The sequence below is a fragment of the Ursus americanus genome, chromosome 16 (genome assembly GCF_024610735.1).
Source record: "Ursus americanus isolate L20-20 chromosome 16, mUrsAme1.1.p, whole genome shotgun sequence".
NCBI lineage: Eukaryota > Metazoa > Chordata > Mammalia > Carnivora > Ursidae > Ursus > Ursus americanus.
The window spans coordinates 3,198,165-3,221,450 of NC_142142.1; the positions used below are offsets into that span (position 1 = coordinate 3,198,165).

The window sequence follows — 23,286 nt, forward strand, 5'->3', positions numbered from 1 at the left end:
GAATATTACTCAGCTATCAGAAAAAATGAATTATCAACATTTGCTGCAACATGGACGGCACTGGAGGAGATAATGCTAAGTGAAATAAGTCAAGCAGAGAAAGACAATTATCATATGATTTCTCTCATCTACGGAACATAAGAAGTAGGAATATCGGCAGGAGAAGAAAGGGATAAAGAAAGGGGGGGTAATCAGAAGGGGGAATGAAGCATGAGAGACTATGGACTATGAGAAACAAACTGAGGACCTCAGAGGGGAGGGTGCGGGGGAATGGGATAGACTGGTGATGGGTAGTAAGGAGGGCACGTATTGCATGGTGCACTGGGTGTTATACACAACTAATGATTCATCGAACTTTACATCGGAAACCGGGGATGTACTGTACGGTGACTAACATAATAAAAAAACATTTAAAAAAACAGAATAGTACTTAAGAAGGCAAGATTCACTAAGTCCCAGGATTTACCAAACTTAATGATTAGCTCCATAGCATAAGGGGAAGATAGGGATTCTCAAGTTTTTAACCTTTTAAATATGAACCTATGGATGAACTCAGCACTACACAGCTCTGCAGAGAATTAAGGATGAATTGGGATAGTGTGACTGGTAGGAAGGGTGAAGGGGGACCAGCTCTAACAGTCCTCAAACTCCACTCCAGCTCTTCCTGTTCCACACCATCCACCAAGCAGGCCCAGTCCCCTTCACTCAGTGTGTCACCAAAGGCAGTTTCAGGGCTCAATAGCAAGAGATCACCTATAACCTCTTCACCTTCTGCTGCCTCTTTCCACTGCCACTGACTGCCATGACCATCTGTTATAGCCACATTGTCCTCAACGTGTCTAGTCCCTGGGACAAGGAAGGGCAACCATGGTGAGGCTCCAATCCCCAGGCCCTACTAATCCATACCCTAAACACTATTGCCTCTAGCCTCATTTACCGATCTGATAGCCAAAAGTAACCATCCCTCTAGCACCTGATGCTGCAAGTATTTTCTAAATATCTTCTAGTCTAACCAGCCTCTAGCCACCCTCCATTGCTGAGTTAGCTGGGCAAGGATTAAGGAGAAAGGTGATCAGTATTCTCCTTTAGTCTTGAACAAACCAAAAGTCTTCAAGTAGTCTTAGTAGCTTCGCAACACCACACCTCAATCAAAACCTCTTCTCCAGCATGCAGAGGTCAAATTCACTGGCAGGGGCTGGGAATTTAGAAAACCTACTCATATTCAGAAGCACTCAGCATCTGAACTGAACGTAGGATGAATGGGCAGAAATGGTGATACAAGGAAGAAAGAAAAAGAATGTGGCAAATAGGAGATAAGGCTGCAAATCCTCTTTCCTTCCCAAACTGGGACAATATGTTCTCCCCTCTCCCCCAGGGATTATGACAGACATGCTGGAGAGGTTCTATTTCTAACTGTGGTTTTAATTTGCAATTCCCCAAAGCCTGCCTAATGATGCACAGCATCCTTTCATGTTCTTGTCAGCCATTTGTATATCTTCTTGGGAGATACACCTTTTAAGTCCTTTGTCTATTTTTCAATTGTGTTCATCTTTTTTGGTTTTGAGTTGCATGATTTCTTTATATATTCTCCTCAGATAACTCATTCTGTGAGATGTCATTTCATTTTCATGGTGAGAGTAAGTTAAACAACACAAATACGGTTTCAGTTGTCTTTTTTCTGACTAAACAATCATTTGGTTGCTATAAACTTCTATTTTCCAGAATCTGATAAAGTTTGCTCTGACAGTATTTGTCATTTTTTTTTATTTCTTTGGAGGGAGGGCCACTTGGAGTTCCCTACTCTACCATTTTCCCCTCTAATAAATAATTTTTGATACAGTTTTGGCTATCTTAGTAATCATAATAAAGAAAAATTTGGGATTTTGTTAATCTTATCATATTTATATTTTGTTTTCTGTTTCATTGATTTCTTCTTTTTTCCTTACTTGAGTGTGACTTTGGATTTGCTCTGCTATTTCACACTTCTGTGAAACACTCAGCAGTTTGAATTTAATGCTTAACTTCATTTTTTTCTCCTCTCTCTCTCCCTCTCTTTAAATGAGGTATTATTTGCATAGAATGTGCACCAATCTTCAGGATAGCTCAAGAAAATCTTATATATGTATATGTCTGTAAAACTATTATACAGATCAGAATGTAGAACCCTCACACCCATCAAAAGGCTCCTGGTCAAGTCCAAATCAACAGTCTCTCAAAGGTAACCATGATTTGGAATTCTAAAAATATAAATTAGTTTTGCCTGTTCTTGAGCTTCAAATAAATAGAATATACTTTTTATATGTCTGGCTTGTTTTACTAAACATCTTCTGTCTACGTGGTTGCATGTAGCAGTAGCTCATTCTTTTAAAAATATTTAATAACATCCCCATGCATGACTAACTGTATCACAATTTATCTTTTTCTTGTCCATGCAAATTTGTATTGCTTCCATTTGTGGTCATTTTGAGGAAGGCTGTTATAAAAATGCTTGTACATACTTGTGGTGGATATAAACACTCACCTCCATGAGGCATGCATACCACAGAGGAGTGAAACGACTGCATTGTGGGAGGGAAGGCATATATTTTAGGTTAGTTTTCAAATATGCTTCCAAATAGACTTTTTGAATTCATTGTACCAAATTATGCTCCCAATGAACAATGAAAATTGCTCCACATCCTCAGTCATTGTAATCCAGTTTTAAGAAACTTGGTGGTATTTCACTGCAGTTTTATTTTTTAAGATTTTATTTATTTATGAGAGAGAGAGAATGAACAGGGGGAGGAGAGAGAGAGGGACAAGCATACTCCACCCTGAACATGAAGCCACACATCAGCTTGATCCCACAAACCTGAGATGATGACCTGAGCCAAAATCAAGAGTCAGACACCTACCCAACTGAGCCACCCAGGTTCCCCTCACTGTGGTTTTAATATATGTATTCTGGTGGCTAATTATGTTGTGTAACTTTTATATGCTTATTAGCTATTTGTATTTCCTATGTCTAAGTATATGTTCTGGTCTTTGCCCATTTTAAAAACTGGATTTTTCTGACTTCTCTTATTTGTAGGAATTCCTTATGTATTCTGGGCATTAAGTCTACAACTTAGCATCAAGTTATTAAAATAACTATGTGTCTAAATGAAGACAAAGAAAATACTGTTAAAATGTTAATAATCAAAGAATATCATTATCTGGGGCACATCATATTGCCATTCTACAAATGATGAAGTTCTTAAAAATCATACATACAGTATGTAATATAACTGGGCTGCAACCTAGAACCTAGAAACCAAATACTTGATTGCAACAATACAACTTCCCAAAAAAGAAGACAGGTAAGAAGAACTGGTAATGGGGCCCATAAATGGAGATGTGAGTGCTAAGTGCATGTTATTTTCTGTTCTCCTTATAACCATTTGGGAACCTCTGAGAGGTCACACAGCTCAAGATCCACCCTAGTGATTCAGAATTCTCCTGAGCACTTCAGCCACTCCAGAGACTGCTCCTACTATCCTTTTGTTGTCCTCATTTAAATGGAACTGTTGCAGCATAGCATGACCTGCTGTCAGTAAGACCTTTGGATGGAACAGAAGGACAAGGGAGTGCTGGGGATTCCCTTCTCTGCCTTGTCCTTGATTTTGACCTCAGAGGGTTTACTGAGCTCTTTGACTCAGAGGACTTAGGACAAGATGCCCTCAGTCTTGCAGTCTCCACTTTGCCCACTCCTGCAGCCAATACACCTGCAGTGGATTCCTCCTCAACACTCACATGTTTTTACTGGCTTTGACATGCTAATTTGATCCTTCTTCCTTCACCAGATGAGAAAATGCTGGTAAGACTATTAAAGGGATGGAAAGAGAAGGCAAAGGTGAACAAAGGTAATAATCTGGCATGTATTAAGAGTGAATTGGTTTCAATCTCTTCATAAATTTGGCTTTTAAAATTCAACTGATTTTGTCCAAACAATCACATTCTTAGGGCTAAATCCTCTGTAATTAGATTTAGCCAAGGTATTTTCCACAGTGGATCTAACTTATCAAACCACACCTGCAACGTCAAATTCCCTGTGAAGAAGAACCATGGTCCTCACTTAGAGGAGACATAAGCAGACCTTCCCTGGAGTCAGTATTGATCCTTTGCGTGGGGATTTTTATGCCTCTGTTGAGCTGGGTTTGGAAGACAGTAAGTGGGTATGGAGGGTAGGGAATGGGTAATCTTGAGCACAAAAGACCTTGGAATCAGAACTGAAATTTAGTATTTTCTCTTGGTTCCTATGGATTCCCGCAGAATCTTCTTCTTAAAAGAAATGTCAGATGATTTGACAATGCATGGCTCTGTGACCCTATCCTCTTGATTCATCTGTCATTTTTAGAGAAATGAACTTAAAAGCGTATGTTAAATCTAGGGAAAAGGCAGAATAGTAGGAGAGAAAGGTTGACAGTACACATGATTTCCTTTCAGAAGCTTCCTGACCCTGGGGGCAGATTCACAGTCACCTGGGGGAACATTTTCAACTCCACATTGGCATTAGAGAATAATATGCTTTCAAAAACAAATCAGGAGAGGTCAGGGGTGTAGCCTTCTACTGTTGTGCCAGGTCAGTGAGAGCTCCTATCATCTGACAGATCACAAGTCACACTCATCTCTGACTCATGCTGTCTCCCAGTGTTTGGCTCAAGTCAAATTAGCTCAAAAACCATGTGTTGTACACTTAGTCTGTACCAGCTTATTGTATTTGCTGTGAATAAATGAGTCAGATGAGGTCCCTGCCCTTGTACATCTTCCTGCCACAGAGAAAGAAAGTAATTTCAACGTAATGTTCTTAGCTATGATGGAAGTCCATGATGCTGAAGGTACACTAATGTATCTAGTATCTAGATGTTTGTGATGTCTTTAGTTGTAGAGTTTGTATGTGTTGGGAGTGAGTGGGAGTGGAGAATGGGAAACGTGCGGGTAAGAAAGGAAGGTGTTCCTGGATAATACTTTTCCTAAATGGACTCTTTTAAAACCTGTAGTTACTAGCCAGATGAAGGTATAGAAATCAGCAATATCCTGTGGTTGTCCTTCCATTAAGTTAACCACTGATTATAGGCATCACCTAAAACGTTGTGAGAAGTGTTTAGTTGTATGCTCTCTCTCTTTCATCAGAACTGAGAATGTTTGCTTACCATTTAATTTTCCCTGAGATTAGAGACATGTGTTAATTTCTATTGTGGGAAGGGTGTGAGCTGTGGTGGAGAGAGAAGCAAAGTCTAAAGGATCTGGGGAGACTCTAAGAACTAACCAGGTAGTATCTTCCACTAGATGGACGGTAATTCTGAAAGTAACTTAAAATGGTGTGTGGTCTCAAAATTTATTTTTATGTCAGCTATTTCAGCAACAGACTACATTTTTCTTTAGAAGCAATTCTTTATTAATTATGTTTAAGTAATTGTTAGTTCATAGAGACTCACTTTGGCCCAGTACATGCATTCATTAAACTATTATTTGCTGTGAATCTGTGATGTTCCTGGGACCACACTGATGTGGAGGATGAAACATGACCACAGTTTGGTTCTTCCTATCTGAGATTCTTGGCCTCAGGAGCTGGGTCTTTCTTCTCTATCCCTAGTATCAAGCATGTGCTTGGCTAATGACATTGGATCTACAAATAAGGTGACTGAGTTTTCAAAGTGTGATGAATGTTCAAGGAAAGTGATGCTAACTCTAGTAGTGTGGGTATACTTCTGAATAAAGGGATTATATCCAGCAAAAATCAGTGGGTATAAAAATACAGTGTGTCCTAGCTGTGTGGCAGGGAAAATGGCTGGAAAGATGGGCTATGGTCTGTAAGGGAACCATAAACGATCATCCAGCAGAGATGTGATTGTTCACGTTAATGTTTTATTTATTCATGTATTCTTTCAATGATGAATTAGAACCTATCCAGAGGCCTAAGACTCCATCATCAGATTACATAGAACGTGATCATGTCTTTTGGAGAAAACTGGGCATTTCTTCCGCCCAGGAGTTCTTCACTTGAACTGCAGAGTGTTCTTCAATTAAGATGTGAACGTTACTTCTTTATTTGTACTTTACCCTAACTGGAATTCAAAATTTCCTTCTTGTTTGAATGTTGGTAACTAAGCCAAACTATCCTTAGCAGTATCTATGACTTCATCGCCAAAGGAATCACAGGTATTTTTATATCACATTGCAGGTGTTGAAGATACCTCAAAATCTCCTTTGAGCTCATTATTTTGAAATTAACTTAAGGTGGTTATTAGACCTGCCACAACATTTTGAAATCTAATGTGTTAATAGAGAAGCACCTGTATTATTATACTACATATTTGCTTTCTAAAACTTTTTTGAAAAACTCTACTTCGATATGATTGGTTTTCCTGGTAATCCTATCCATCCTATGGGATGTATTTAAAACAGTATATTGAGGAAAACAATATATTTACTAAACAGATAAAGGATTGAAAGCCTAAACTTTGCATAGGGTCTTAAATTTTAGACTTCAAATTTCTCTCCCTTCTTTTTGAACAGTTCCATGAAATTTTATTATTGCTCTGAAAGTCTTGCAAATCTCTCCGAATAATGACACTCTTCCACCCTCTACCCTCCCAGTTTTACTGAGAAATAATCGGCATATATCACTATATATAGCATAATGACTTGATTTACATATATTGTGACATGATTACCACAGTAGGTTCAGTGAACATCAATCTTTTCCTATAGATACAATTAAAAAAGAAAAAAAAGGAAAAAGAAAAAAGTTCTCCTTGTGATAAGAACTCTTAGGATGTAGACTTTCATATATATTATAAAGTCACCATGTTGTCCATTCCATCCCTCAGATTTATTTATCTCATAACTGGAAGTTTATACTTCTTTTTTTTTAATGTATTCTGATTTTTTTTTTAAGATTTTATTTATTTATTTGACAGAGAGACAGCCAGCGAGAGAGGGAACACAAGCAGGGGGAGCGGGAGAGAAAGAAGCAGGCTCATAGCGGAGGAGCCTGATGTGGGGCTCGATCCCATAACGCCGGGATCACGCCCTGAGCCGAAGGCAGACGCTTAACCGCTGTGCCACCCAGGCGCCCCGGAAGTTTATACTTTTTGATCACCTTCCTCCAAATCGTTCTCCCCACACCCTCCACTCTGGCAACAAATCTGATGTATTTTTCTATTATTTGATTTGTTTGTTTTAGATTCCACCTAAAAATGAGATCATACAGTACTGGTCTTGGAGTAAATGCCACTTAGCATAATTCCTTCAAGGTCCATCCATAGTATTGCAAATGGTATGATGCCCTAGTTTTTCATGGATGAATAATATTCCATTGTATATATACCACAGTTTCTTTACTCATTTATTCATCAGTGGATACTTAGGTTGTTTCCATGTCATGGCTATTACCAATAATGCTGCTATGAACCCGGGGGTACCCTTTCAAGTTATTGTTTTATTTCCTTTGGATATGTATGTTTCCAGAAGTGGAATTGCGGGATCATGTAGTAGTTCTCTTTTTATTTTTCTGAGGATCCTTCACACTGTTTTCCATAGTGACTGTACCAGTTTGCAATACCACCAACAGTGCATAAGGGTTCCTTTTTCTCCACATCCATGCCAGCATTTGTTATCTCTTATCTTCTCACGATGGGCATTCTAACAGGCATGTGGTGATACGTGTCCCTGTGGCTTTCCTAATGACTAATGGGCTGTGAAAGTTCATACATTCTGTATATTAACCCCTTGTCAGATATGTGGTTTGCAAATATTTGTTCCCCTTCCATAGGCTGGTTTTCACTTTGTTGGTGGTTTCTTTAGCTGTGCAGAAGCTTTTTAGTTTGATGTAGTCCCACTTGCTTATTCTTCATTTTGTTGCTTATCCTTAGATGTCATATCAAAAATTCATTATCAAGACCCATCTCAAGAAACCTTATTCCTATGTTTCTTCTAGGGGTTTCCTTGTTTCAGAACTTACACTTAAGTCTAATTCATTTGAAGTTAATTTTTGTGAGTCTAGTTTCTAACACATGTAAATATCCAATTATCCCAACACCATTGACTGAAGAAACCATCTTTCCTTCCTCGAGCATTCTTGGTTCCCTTGTACAATATTAGCTGTCTGTATATATTTGGGTTTATTTCTAGGTTCTCAATTCTGTTTCATTGGTTTATTTGTCTGTATTTATGCCAGTACCATACTGTTTTGATGACTATAGCTTTATAATATAGCTTGAAATCAGGAAATGTGATGCCTCCTGCTTTGTTCTTCTTTCTCAGGATTTCTTTGGCTATTTGGGGTCTTTTGGGGTTCCATATAAATTTTAGGAGTGTTTTATCTACTTCTGTAAAAATGCCATTGCATACTTGATAAGGATTGCATTGAATCCATAGCAAGCTTTTGGTAGAATCGACATTTTACAGTATTAATTCTTCCAAGCATGAACATGATATAGCTTTCCATTTATTTGTGTCTGATTTCTTTCATCAATGTCATTTAGTTTTCTTGGTAGGGAACTTTCACCTCCTTAAATTTATTTCTAAGTATTTTGTTTTGATGCTATTGTAAATGGGATTGATTTTTTAGAAAATTGGTTGATAGCATATAGAAATGCTGATTTTTTATATTAATTTTGTATCCTGCATCTTTATGGAATTCATTGATTAGATATAGCCTGGGCTGTTTGCTTGTTTTTTTATTTTTGCATTTAGGATTTTCTATATATGAAATATCATCTGCAAATAAAGACACTTTTGCTTCTTTTTCAATTGTGATAATTTTTGTTTTTCTTACCTGATTACCCTAGCTAGGACTTCTAGTACTATGTTAAATAGGAGTGGTGAGAGTGGGCACCTGTCTTATTTCTGATCTTAGAGGAAAAGCTTTCAACTATTCACCATTAAGTATGATGTTAACTCTGGGTTTGTCACACATGGCCTTTATTATACTGAAATATGTTCCTTCTATGTGTAATATGTTAAGAGTTTTTTCTTTTTAATCACAAATGAATGTTGAATTTTGTCACATCCTTTTTTTTCTGTGTCTATTGAGATGATCATATGATTCTTTTCTTTCATTTTTAATGTCATGGAAGGTATGCCACTGGCTGAAAACAGTTGGGTAGGACTGCTGTCTTAGTTCCCTACCCAAGTGAGGCTGTAGGATGGGTTCTGTGGTTGCCTGGATTCTCTGGTCAGGCTTATTAGATGATCAGGACTGGGTACTATATTCAGTAACAGTATATGAAATAGCTTCCCTCCACTGGCAGGGCAGCAGGACAGAACCCAAAGCCTGTACAACTCATTGTTTAAGGAACCCAATCAATTCTCCAGAGTGTGCACTGAATTCCCTGGTCAAGTGAAGTCACCAGTTTTGCTCTGCAGATGAGGGAAGCCACAGCTGTGCTCTCTGCTCTAGTGCCACTCTGTGTAGGACTGGTGGATGGCTCTGCAGCTTCCAGTGTGCTCTGGTTAGGCTCTTTGGTTGGACTAGCTGAAGGCTGTATTCAGTGATAAGTGGGGCTACAATTAGATTCTTGCCTGGCAGAGCAGCTCTAAAGTTGGTTAAACTCTCTGTTGTCTTACACACCCCAAGTTTCCTGATGGAGCAGAACCACTGGCTATGCACTGCGAACTCTCAGTTCTGTGCACCCGTCACTTAGCTTGAGTGCCCCTGGGCTGCACTGCTTCCCGGAGTTGTTAGACGGGGTCAGAAGATACTCTTTACAGTGGATGGTGTTATGTCCCAGCTTTCTTGCCTGAGTTGGAAGGAGTGGGCCACTCCAGGCTACTCTCAATTTCTCAGGAAGGCTCTCCTTGGGAGAGTTGGGAAGGACTGGGATTTACCTTCAGTCAAGGCTATGCATTAAGTCCCCTGCCTGTGTGTAGCACAAGAACGTTCCACTGGTACTGGTTTTGCTCTGGGTGCAATCAACTCTTCCGACCCACGTCCCAGCTTGAGTGCTGCTGGGCTGTACTGCTTCTAGGATCTGGTCAGATGGGGCCAGAAGATGCTCTTCACAGCAGGTAGGGCTGTGATTCAGCTCCCTTCCTGGGCGTGGGCAAACCAGGCTCTAGGATCAGCAAAACTCCTTTGAGGATTTGAATCAAGCAGATCTGCACCCCACCTTGTTCTCTGATCAGAGTACCCCCCACCCCGAGTTGGTCTTGCAGATGAGAAAAACTGCTGGTTGGGATTAGTCCTTGGGCACTGCACCTATGAATTTGGTCTGCCAAAATCTGTGTCCTGACTGTTGCAAGCCCCTCCCCCCTTCTCTATCACAATCAGATTCCTGGTGGTTGAGCCCCATTGATTCCCCTGACGTTCCAGTGGTGTGAGATCAGAGCAAGGGCTCCTAGAAAGCAACCCACAATGTTAGGGTGCTGCAGATTGTCTCCCTGCCGTTTTCTTTTCCTAGTAGAGGAACAGGAGGCAAAGGGGAGACCTCCCCACATGATGTTGCACTGGCCTGACGGAAGGACAATGCATCACTGTGTAGCTGCTTCTCTTACCTATTTTTTTTATTATGTTCAGTTAGCCAATATATAGTACATTATTAGTTTTTGATGTAGTGTTCAACAATTCATTAGTTGTGTATAACACACAGTGCTCATCACAACACGTGCCCTCCTTAATATTCTCTTACCTTTCTAATGCCATCTGTCTTGGTCTCTGTGGTACAGCCCCGTGTTCTAGGATTCTCTCATTGGTGTCTTATTCTTCAGTATTGCCAGTGGTTCTCCTTGTGAGGGGGAACAAAGTCAGAAACAACCTATGTTGACTTCTTAGTGACATCAGAATGTGGTAGGCTTTTTAAAGAACTCTACTAAACCATATGATCAAATTATTTTCTCTAATTAATGATAATTGATTGTTTAAACCCCTGTCATATCTTTTAAAAAGGCACAAAAATGAAAAAGATACAGAGGTGCCTGGGTGGCTCAATAGGTTAAGTGTCTGCCTTAGACTCAGGTCATGATCTCAGGGTCCTGGGATTGAGCCCCACATCAGGCTCCCTGCTCAGCGGGGAACCTGCTTCTCCCTCTCCCTCTAGTGCTCGCCCTACTTGTGCTCTCTTGGTCTCTCTCAAACAAATAAAATCTTTAAATAAAATGACAAAGATATAGTTTTCAAGGGAGCTTTTAATCTCTGGGAGGAACAGACTGATAATGCAAGGCAGTGAGAGATAATGGGCTAGGGGTGGTGGATTAGTGTTAAGTCTGAACACAGAAAACTAGTCAACTTGGTGACTTCAAATGGAAATGTCGTGATGGTATGTCAGCTATTCTGGAAGTTTCCTTACGGTTAAGAGTTCCAGGCGAAGCTGGGGATGGAACTGCCACTGATGATGGCACACTATCCAGTTACTCCTTGGTTTCCCAGCTGTTTCAATAACAGGTTATTTTCTCCAAACAAAATGTCACTTCTGCAAGGTCCTTGGGCTCTTTTTGATTTCTTATACTTTAATGACTGTTCTTTTGGGGAAGAGACAACAGTTGTATGCATAAGGCATCAAAAAAAAAAAAAAACCCCACAAAAAACACAACACGGGGTAGGTGAGAGAAGGTATAGCAATAGCAGCATAAAACTGAAGAGTTTTAGAGGCACCTAGGTGGCACAGTCGTTAAGCGTCTGCCTTCGGCTCAGGGCGTGATCCCAACGTTCTGGGATCGAGCCCCACATCAGGCTCCCCCGCTGGGAGCCTGCTTCTTCCTCCCCCACCCCTCCTGCTTGTGTTCCCTCTCTCGCTGGCTGTCTCTCTCTATGTCAAATAAATAAATAAAATCTTTAAAAAAATAAAATAAACTCAAGAGTTTTAGTTGATAATAAAGTGAAATTAAGCGCCATGCATTATAGATTAATTGAATCTTTTTTTATTATTACAAGTTTCATATTCAGAATAAAGATGATGATTCTTTTGATCTACTCTACATTTGCAGATGACACAAAAGTGAATGCACCATCTTAAAAATATTACATTTTCCAACACTGAGAATGTTCCAACTAAAACAGCATGACCATCTTCTACATAAAGAGGATACTGGAAATGGCTGGTAGTGATTGAGGGCCATTCCAAAGCCCTCCAAACCTGATTTATATAATTTCATAGGTTATATGGACTTATGTTTAGCATGAAGTGACTTCTTACTGAAAAAACAGACAAACTATGAGACAAACAAATCAGACACAGGTGACCGAATTCCTCCTTCTGGGACTCTCTGATGACCCCCACACCCAGAAGCTGCTGTTCATTTTATTCCTGGGTGTCTACCTGGTCACTGTGCTTGCAAACCTGCTTCTCATGTGCCTTGTTCAGGCTGACTCCCGGCTTCACACACCCATGTATTTTTTCCTCTGCAACTTATCTCTGGCTGACCTGTTTTTCTACCAACATCGTTCCTCAGGCCCTAGTCCACCTGCTATCCAGGAAGAAGGTCATTTCATTCACACGCTGTGCAGCTCAACTTCTACTCTTCCTCATTTTGGGGGGTACACAGTGTGCCTTTCTGGCAGTGATGTCCTATGATCGGTATGTGGCCATCTGCAACCCTTTGCGTTACCCTAGCACCATGACTTGGAGGGTGTGTGTCCAGCTGGCTGCAGGATCATGGACCAGCGGCATTGTGGTGTCTGTGGTGGATACTACTTTTATACTAAGGCTACCCTACCGAGGCAGCAATAGTATTGCTCATTTCTTTTGTGAGGCCCCTGCACTGTTGATCCTGGCATCCACAGACACCCGCACTTCAGAGATGGCCATTTTCCTCATGGGCGTCGTGATTCTCTTCATACCTGTTTCCTTAATTCTGGTGTCCTATTGCCACATCATAGTGACTGTGGTCAGGATGAAGTCAGCTGTGAGGAGGCTCAAGGCGTTCTCTACCTGTGGCTCCCACCTCCTGGTGGTCATCCTTTTTTATGGATCAGCAATTGTGACTTACATGACACCAAACTCTTCCAAAGAACAAAAAAAACTGGTGTCTGTGTTCTATGCAATGGTGACACCCATGCTTAATCCCCTCATCTACAGCCTGAGGAACAAGGATGTAAAGGGAGCTCTGAGGAAAGTAGCAACAAGGAATTTCCCATGCGGGCCTGAAATCTGCCACTGAGGGTGAGAACCATCAGCTCCCTACCTGTATGACTTGAGTAGTTCCCTCAGCAAGATTGGAATATGTTAAGATCTTCATCCTTGGAGGTCTGCACCCACCCTCTATCCTTCATCAAGCACTTTCTTTGTAAAAGAAGAAGGACAAGAATTCACTGGCCAGTAGAAGGAGGGATGCTTCCTTCTTGCTGTTTTTTTGGCCCCTAAAAGTTAGGAAGTCCTGTAAAGAACATTCACCTTTTATAAACCCTGGAACCTGCAGTATCTTTTTTTTCTTATGTTGTATAATACTATCAATCTACCTTAGATCATACTCCAATTCTTTTTTTTTTTTTTTTGGTATTTCTGAATATCTTTGCATCATCAAATAATAAATCATCAAGCATTACTTAACCACTTACTATCAGCCAGGTGTCAGATGTATATGTTCCTGCAGATGCGTCTGTGTGTTTGAAGCGGGTAGTGAAAAGCATGGGTAGAATGAAGAGAATATGTGACTTCTGCTGTCCTTCTTACACTCATATTAGGCTCATGGGTATTTTACTCATCAGATAAAGGTAAAGACAGGATTCTGAAAACTAACAAGAAATAGTGACATCCCAGGGCTAGCACGAGTGAGAAAGATGCTGGCACCAACCCTGGGCCTGAAGGACAACTTGGACTTGGAGAGGGTAGCTGTATATAGAAAACCATGAGACAGGAGTTGTGGGCTTAGGTGTATATAGGTGAGAAGGCCAAGGGATAAATATTTCAAGCCCATTCCCTACCTACCTTCTGATTTCCCGTTACTGTATTCAAAAAAGAAAGAAAGAAAGAGAGAGAGACAGAGGGAGGGAGGGGGGAGAGGAAGGAAGGAAGGAAGGAAGGAAGGAAGGAAGGAAGGAAGGAAGGAAGAGAAAATCAAGGAATAACTCCCTATCTAAAGGTTATTTTAATTCTGTCTACGAAGTCCCTATTCCTGTGTAGGTAACATATTTATGGGTCCTGGTATGGATGAGTACATGGACATTTTTGGGGGACCATTACTCTGCCTAGCATACAAGGACAAGTAAAATACATGTGAAGGAGTGATTAATTTAGCCTAAATTGGAGATTATAAATGTATAATGGTGCCAATCTCCTAAATTGTTGATTGCTATCATCCAAACGGAACCCCAGGCTCTTTCTTTTCATTTGCAAATTCTTACAGTGATCATTCAGAATGTGCTGCCTTTCTAGAACCGTTGCTACAGGATAGGTGAAGGGTACCCTGTGTGGGAGATTGAACTGGTCCTGGTACCTCCATGGCACACAGAGTTAGAGTTATTTATAGAGTTTGCGGAGAGGACATGCCTATGCAGTAAATGCCATTTTATTCTGTTAATTATCAATAAATTAAAAGCTATGGTGCCACACCCCAAGTCTGCTATTTTTCAAGAATCCAGAGTTGGCCTATGTTCACTGGACAAAATCATAAAGATGGGCTCCTACACTGGTTGAGTGATAAGCAAGTTGAAGAAGGACAGTTGATTTCATCTAATCCCAATACGACTATATACAAATCTAGTAAACAAAAAATCTTTGGGTTACTCACAGCAGTTTCCTAGAATCTTGTCCTCTTAATTTGGGATGCCTTGCCCTTTCTGTCAAGCAATTCTCACAGCCAAGGTGAATAACCTGAGATTGAGACAGTGTCTGTGTGCAGCAGTCTTTCTCTAGATGAGGCGCAGACTAATTATGGCCGCGGAGTAGAAGTCCTCAGTTGCTAGCCTAGTAGTACATGGGCACTTTATAAGCCAGGGGAAGTTTTTAAGTATTGCCTTATTAATTTTTTTTTCCTCCGTAGAATATAAATTCCACAAGTAAGAAATTTGTCTATTTTATTCAGCACTGTGTCTTCGGGACCTAAACAGGGTCTGACACATGCTGAATGCTGAATCAAAATGTACTGAAACTGCGAGTTCAAAACAAATGAGTGAAAGAATGAAACAAACCTCTACTATTTATTATCATCATTATCATAACTTTACCTCCTAAGAAAAAGATCTTTGAAAGTTGCAGGCAGAGTTTTTGGACAAATAGAACATGTAAAGAAGAAGTTTTAAAAAAACATGGATGAAGAAGTTCAAGAAAAAAAACAAGAATGGCAATTTGTAGTGACGTTGTCCACCTTCAGATGGGCTCCCAAACTGTGTAAACCAGCAGCATCCCCAGAGACATTGGTCCCACAGTCCCACGGAATCCTGGGCCTATAGAAGTTCTCAGGCATCATTCACGTTTTCATTCAGAAACAGATCCCAGTAAAGTCCAAAATCCTAGTGGGTATATCATGGCTCTTAGAATGAGTAGGGGCCAAAACCCAGTTGAGGAGTTCTGTTTTCTTTCCTGTGTCCTTGCATGCCACCCCTTTGGTTTGCATCTCTGTCCGTCATAGGTTCTGAGGGCCCAGGGTCCTGTGGATGACTCGCCTCAGCGCAGCCTTCACTTCACTCTTCCTTCAGCTGTAGATGATGGGCTTCAACATGGGAGTCGCCACTGTGCAGGAGAGCGATAGCAGTTTCTTGCGCTCAGGAGAGGAGCTGGATCCGGGCTGGAAGTCTGGGAGGATGGCAATGCTTAGAAGAGGGGGTGGGAGCAGCAGGTGGAGAAGGCCTTGCGTTTCCCCTCAGCTGAGGGCATCCTGAAGATAGTGGACAGGATGCAGACACAGGACCCAGGATCAGCAAGAAAGGGAAGAGAATGAATAAGACAGTGGCTGTCAGAACCTCCAGTTCACACAGAGAGCTATTAACACACACCAGGGCAATGACAGCGGGGCTGTGACAGTAAAAGGCGTTCACTGTATTGGGGCCCAAAAATGGGAAGCTGAAAATCGATGTGGTGTGCACAGCGGCCACCGGAAACCCTGAGAACCAGGAGGCAGCTGCTAGCTGGCCACCAGTCCTGGGGCTTATAAAGACTGGGTAGCACAAAGGGTCGCAGATGGCCACGTAGTGGTCATATGCCACTGTGGCCAGGAGGCAGCACTCAGCAGCCCCAAGGACGAGAAGAAATACAGCTGAGTGCCACAGCCAAGGAAGGAGATGGTTGTGTCTTGGATGATCAGAGTCCCCAGCATCTTGGGCACAATGACCAAGCTGAGGCCTATCTCCAGGAAGGACAAGTTCCTGAGGAAGAAGTACATAGGATTTTGTAGAACAGAGTCCGCTGTAGTGGCCAGGATGATGAGAACATTGCCCATTAGGGTAACCAGGTAAATAGTCAAAAAAGGGAGAAACGGTAGACCTCGTAGCTCAGAGGACAAGGTTGAAAAGCTCACAAAAACAAACTCACTGACAACTGTCCAGTTCCCCCACCATATTCTTCTGCCCAGGATGTCATTGGGCTTTCATGCTCCAGGAAGGTAGAAGTCTCCATATGTTATTTAAACCTCTACCATACGCTTCAAAGAAAACCTCCTATGGCCTCATTCTCCACCTTTCTTGTTATAGTGGTTCAAATAAAAGGCTGTACCTTCCACAATGTATAAAAATAAGCCCCTCCATGGGATTCACAATTTTCTGGAAGAAAACTAACCTGTTTTCGGACTAAACTGACGCACACCACATATATCTGTACATCCCCTGATTTTCTTTGCTCTACAGAGAAGTTCAAAATCACAGCTTCCCTTTGGGGCTCCTACGCTATCTTTCTTCGACAGACAGGGGTACTAAAAAAGAAGCCAGGCCACCATTTCTGAAGAGAGGGGTCTTAATGCACAATGAAAGGTGGTGAGGTCAGCCAGGGTGCGTCGTCTGCAAAATGAAAGGGTGCGAAAGAGAAAGTCAAGGAACGTGAACCATCAGTTACCAATGATCCCCAAGATGGAGACCTGAATGTGTCCTAATCTCAAGCAGCCCACACTCAGGATGATTTCAGTATACTGGAGGAATCTTCAATATATTAGAGTATTTCTTCATTTCTAAACTCAGAATATGGCAGTTTATAGAAGGAGACCTGGAATATGAGACTGTGGTTTATTTGGATCCCTGGGTTAACTATTCTGCACATGGTTGTATGTGATCAGAAAAGGGAACACAGACTGAAGATAGTGTCAGACCGTAGAAAGAATCCAGATGTATTACATATAAACTTTCCAACAGCTTTTGTTGGTTGACTTGCGTCTTGACTCTGAAGATACAAAAGCTCAAATTTATGTGTTAATAAATAAAGACCAACTGGAAACAGGAGAGACTAAGGCTACTTTCTTAATCATTAACAGATAAAGTAAACTAAATATGTAATAATATAGTAGATATGAAAGACGTGCTTAGTGTAACATATAAAACTAGATAGAATGTAGTTTCTATTCCATCACTTACAAAAACGTTTACAAAAGCTACTATATATTAGGTACAAAAAAAAGTTCCCTATATAAAAAGTATCTACCCATGGTACAGACCACACTTATTATCAGAATGAAAACTAGAATTTAACACAAATAGAAAAACACACTCTCAGCTAATTTTAAATTTAAATTTTGCATCAATATACAACTCAAATGAAAACCAATAAAAACACTGCACATCAAGATCTATAGAACACAGCTTAAGTTCCACTGTTAGGCAATGTCAAAGCCTCTCATCTGTAATTAAACAAGAAGGAGATGAATTAAACATTCAACTCAAAGTGAGAAAAAGCAACACAATATACTGGGAATGTATAGGTTTAAATACAATTTAATACCTTACTGGGAATCAATAATAACAGAACTAGGAGAACAGAGCCGTTCAGGACGACGTGCGTGCATTTAAGATTTGGAAAAAGGAACAGTCTGGATGATAGACGGTCCACGGTATGGCTGTGACTGCCAGAAGCTCAAGCGGTCTGTAAGCGACCAACACTGGAATTAACCAAGTCAAGGACAGTTAAAGTTCAAACTCTAAAGTAGGGAACGGACGCCTCTCAGGAGGATGGTGGCAGTGAGAAGGAAGAGCCAGGAGTGTGAGCCAGCACCAGGGGAAGGGAGGGCTCAATAAGGCGCAGGGGACAGGCATCTGGAGCCTTAAACACCCAGGTGACCCAGGTTCAAAGGATTTTACAGCACTGAGGAAACTGAACAGGTGACTATGGTGCGCTGGTAGTATCTGTGGGCAGAGGGTTGTTTAAACCAATCAGCTGACAGGTGGGGCAGTCGCTTGAGGTAAAAGGAGCCTGTGGAGATCCGCGCAGAGAAAGGGGCGCAGAAAGCAGTTTGCAAATGACACGTCTGAAAATAAGAACGATGCCTTAAGTTTTGTGTTTGGAGGAGCGGCTGGGAACGATTAGGAAAGAAGGCAAGTTGGAATGAAGTTTTGTCCATTTTCTTTGCCAGCTGATCGATCCGACCACACCCGGTATTTCCACGGGGAATCGACACCAGATTCCCAAACCCACGGATGAAGCCACTTCCATCAGGTCGAGCGCCTGGACACTGCCCCCGTTACAGAATGCGAGCGAGGCCGGCGCTAAACGCTGTTGACCGGCGCCCTCCCGCACACCCACTTGCTTCTGCAGCCCACGCCTCCCCCGCTCCCCGAGCCCCAGCCAGGTGGTCCCGCAGAGACAGCGGGGCGCCGCGCCGGAAGCCGCCTAACTGCCCACCGGCCGCCGCACTCAAGCGGGATTCCCAATCCCGCACACCCGCGTCCTCACCGCCCGCTGACCCGGGGATACCTGCGGGCACCGCTCCCAGCTGAGGCTCGGTTCAGTCACACTCAGGCGCCAGGTCCGCCAGGAGCCGCGGGGGCCGCCGGCCTCGCGGGCGGAGGGAGCCGGCGTGGATAATGACGCCACAGCTACGAAGCCGTGACCACCCCGGCCCCTAAACGCCGCCGCGGGATCTGGCTCTCAGAAAAGCCAAGGCGCGCCGCCGCCGCACGCACGCGCACCACCCCTGGAGCGAGCCCCCAGCAGCCCCCGCGGCCCCAGTCCGCGGACTTCTCCCAGTCCCGCCCCTTCGTCCCGCCCCTTCCGCAGACCCCGCCCACCCCGCAGACTGAGGTCCAAGCCTAGGGCCAGGAATGGGTGGGTGGGTGCGGGTCTTGTCAGGGTGGAGGTGAGGGTGAGGTGCAGGGAGGATGGCCTGTGGAACATTCTCAGCTGCCCCATCCCATCCGGGAGAACTGGCCAAAATCTTCCTCACCTTCTCCGTGCTACCCCCCACCCCACTTGCATAGAACCAAAAACCGTGGCAGAATTTCGAAAAGATACCGATTAGTACATAACAGGGTTTTCACTGATTGACTGATTGACTCCTTCATTCCTTCTGTTTCGTATCCAAGTAAAAAGTCTCTCGGAAGTCCATGAGTTCAGTTTTCGCTTGTTGACTATGAGATACTTTGTGGCGTCCAAGAAGCATTATCAAAAAGACATATGGATAGAGCGGTCTGGAGCTTCGAGGTGTCTCAGGCCAGAGGAGTGAAATTCGTGTCAGTTGTGGGTAGGTGAGAGTCGAGGCTATGGGTGAGGATGACACTGCAGAAAGAGAGAGAGAAACCGAAAACGCTAAGAGGAGAGGGTCTAGGATTGAGCCCCAGAGGAAGAACTCAAACTAGGATGTCAGGGAGAGCCTCCCACAGCGAGAGCTTTAAATCTAGATGGTGAGTTGAACAAGGTAAAAGAAAAGGGGAAGTAGAAGATTTTTCCTAACCTCCTCTGTGCTCATTACTGTCTTAAGCAAATTGTAAATATCATCTCACCCATCACCACAACTATGAGGTAGTCATTACCATCCCTCAGTATTTTGAAACTAAAATCTCACAAAGCTGAACTCCAAGCTCAGTCCACTTCTTACTTGTACCGCTGCTGTTCCCTCAATGCTTCAATATTCAGGGGGCCATTAGTAAGTTATTGCAGAATTATGGATGATATTTTCCAAGATTGGGGGTATGGTGCGTGCTATGAATTGTTTGTGATGAGGTTGACCTTTATCAAAGTCATAGTAAAGTAGCGAGGCAAAATCAAAATTGTAACTTGTAAGTATTGCCAGCACGTAGACTCAAACATGTTCCACAGCCAATTAAAGAGCAGGGAAAGGGAAAAGGCACAAAGTAGGAAGGAGAATGACCAGCCTTTCTCTCATACCTTATACATATGAGGTTTCTGACCATGTGCCTTCAAAGGTCACTGAAGCACTGATCTGCTGTCTAACTGAACAGGGTAATTTTCAGATTGCAGTCACTTCACTAAAGGTCCAGATATTTTTTAGTGGAATAATCGTATAAGATTTCTCTCAACATATGACTTTCATTGAAAGGTAAAGGACTCTGACGCTATGGGGGACTCGATCCTTGAGATGCATCCAATTGTTTGCTACAAACTCCATTTCCTTGTAGCACCATGACATCCACATGTTCTGAATTAAAACCTATCTGTATTTAAGAAAATACAGAGAAAACGGACTTGAGCCAATACGTTTCCTAGACCACATATTCATTCAGCAAATTTTTACTGATGACCTAATATGTGGCAGATATTGTACTAGCAGGAGGGGATGCATCAGTAGCACAGTCAGATGAGGACAATCTTAATGCCCAACAGAAGCATTCGCCGTGCTATGCTACTGTATCTCTTCACCCAACATTCTGTGTTCTACACATCCTCAGAATATTGTGTTATGTAGATTATGAGTCACATGGCCAGTCTGGAATCTGTCAAGACATTAGTGGGGTGATTTGGTTTCATAGGCCACGGGTAGTGGACATGTGTCAATTTTTGGCTTCTGATCATTTGAGTACCCTTTCCATGTTTATAGTCATCTGGGAGTCTTGGGCTAGTTAGAGCCTGTCTGCTTCCATCCAATCTGAATCCACTTGAAATTCACATTCTTTGTCTTCACCGCAGCTAGGGTATAGCATGTAACTTGGACTCGATCAATTAGATACTCCCAGTGTAGACTCTGAATGGCTAGTGACTTGAAAAAGCAAGGATAGCAAACCGTTCCTTTTTTAAAAACAGCCTTTATTTTGTAGATCTGTTTTAGACTTACAGAAAAACTGAGAAGTACCTACTGAGTCCTCATATACCCACTTTCTCCTATTATTGTATCTTGCATTAATTATGGTATTTGTTGCAATTAACAAAATCAACATTGATACCCCAATATTTTCTTTTAAGTTTTTATTAATTTTAGAGAGAGAGCAGAGGGGAGAGGCAGAGTCGAAGGGAGAGAGACATCCCAAGCAGACTCCATACTGAGTGCAAAGCCTCATGTGGGGCTCAATCCCATGACCCTGAGACCCTGAAACCAGGACCTGAACTGAAGAGTTGGATCCCCAAGCAACTGACCACGCAGGCACCCGACTGACACATTATTAACAAAAATCATAAGTTATTTCGATTTTCTTTCTTTTTTAAGATTTTATGTATTAGAGACAGAAAGAACAAGAGACCACGAGTCGGAGCGGACGAGGCGGGCAGAGGGAGAAGCGGACTCCCTGCTGGGTGCCTGACACAGGATTTGATCCCAGGATCCCAAGATCATGACCTGAGCCAAAGGCAGACACTTCATGGACTGAGCCCCCAGGAGCCCCTACTGCTGTTAACCTTGATCACCTGACTGATGTGGTGTTTGTCAGCACAGTTTCTTTCTTTCTTTTTTTTTTTTTTTTTAAGTGGCAGAAGAAGCACCAACATCCCAAGTTCCAGCCTCAGTGAATCAACAGCTCCAGCAGCAGGGCCTGGGCTGAACGTGTTGCGGAGTAAAGTGCGCCATCTAGTGCTGAATGGCAGTGATGGTCTCATCACACCCATTCTATAGGATTTTGGCCTGTGGTGCTGGCTGCAGGACCAGAATTACCATTATTTCAATATTTTTCCTTTTAGCTTAAATCACACATAGTCGGCCTCTGTTACTTGCAACTAAGAACCCTAATCTATACATTATCTTCATTATTATTTTTGGGTGTGTGCATGAAATTTTTTCTTTAGAAGGTTTCTGGCCGTTTATTCCCTCTCTCCCTCCATAGCAGGAGAGAGAGCATGTTTGGGGGTTTGGTTTTGTTTCGTTTTGTTTTCAGAAAGACACTGCAGCTTTTGTTAGTGTGAAAAAATCCCATCAGTGTCTATTTTGTTGGAATGAATGGGAGCATAATTCTCTCAGCTTTTCCATTATTTGTTCAGTTATTTATTCATTTAGTGCCTTAAAACAGTAATCATTTTATTTTGCTTAGGATTCAGTGGTTTCAGAATTTGGAGTGGGGATCCAACTATTGGTAATGAGAATACTGAAGAAATGACCATGGTGCGGGTGGCTGAGGTCACTGGAGGACAGAGATCAAGGAATTCTGAGAAGGCAGAGTAGTTGAATATTTCATTTTATGTGAAAATTAGAATACCTAAGATCTATAATAAGAGTAGCGTGTTGGGGAAAGTGACAGTGATTCAGGGGTGAAAGTCTTCAAGGAAAAGGGAGAAGTGACTTAGGAATCTTGAAGAAAGGAAAGGAAAGGAAAGGAAAGGAAAGGAAAGGAAAGGAAGAAAGAAAAAGAAAGAAAGAAAGAAAGAAAGAAAGAAAGAAAGAAAGAAAGAAAGAAAGAAAGAAAGAAGAAAGAAAAGCTCACAACCCCACTTTCTCCACCAAACCTTCTTTAGTCCTTCTTCCTCATGCGGACACTTCTCTAAATTAGTGTCCAAACTGTCCATTTACATTTCCTTACTTCTCTTCCTGTTATTGAAATAGATCTCATTTAGATGATCAAGGGCAGCCAAGTCACCAAGTTCACCTATTACTGTTTTATCCTTGTCTATATTACTTCAACTAGCACGTGCTGTTTGTATGAGATTGTTCTCTGATCCTCACACACCCCAGATTAGAGATTGTCTATTGTGGTGCAGATCCAGTAATTCTAAAAGGATAGTAACAAATGCAAAAATGTTGATTGAAACACATTCTGTGTCAGGCATTGCTCTGGGCATACTGGCTACAACTAGAGTCAGATAAGATAAAATGAAGTAAGGGCTCAATAAATGGCTTTAAAATGAATGCATGGAAGCATGAATGGAAGAAGTAAGAAATGTAGCTACTAGATATTACGTCAGGGGAGGTCTTCTACTGCAGAATCAGCAGTTCCTGACTACTGAGGTCTCTTGTTCCTGGAATCATATCCATGGCAACTGTAGAATGGTTGTCATGGAATCCCCTCTAAACATGTGACTGAGTAAAAGTATGGGT

The 23,286-nt window shown here is 42.1% G+C and overlaps 1 protein-coding gene and 1 pseudogene across 1 annotated transcript; one reads left to right on the forward strand and one right to left on the reverse strand.

Moving 5' to 3' along the window:
- Positions 1-12,173: 12,173 nt before the first annotated feature.
- Positions 12,174-13,119, forward strand: LOC123782762 (olfactory receptor 2D2-like). Its single transcript, XM_045783070.2, is given in 2 exon segments — positions 12,174-12,382; positions 12,384-13,119. Coding segments are annotated over 2 exon segments (945 nt in total).
- Positions 13,120-15,078: 1,959 nt separating this feature from the next.
- Positions 15,079-17,883, reverse strand: LOC148108735 (olfactory receptor 10A4-like; annotated as a pseudogene).
- Between the last annotated feature and the right edge of the window lie 5,403 nt (positions 17,884-23,286).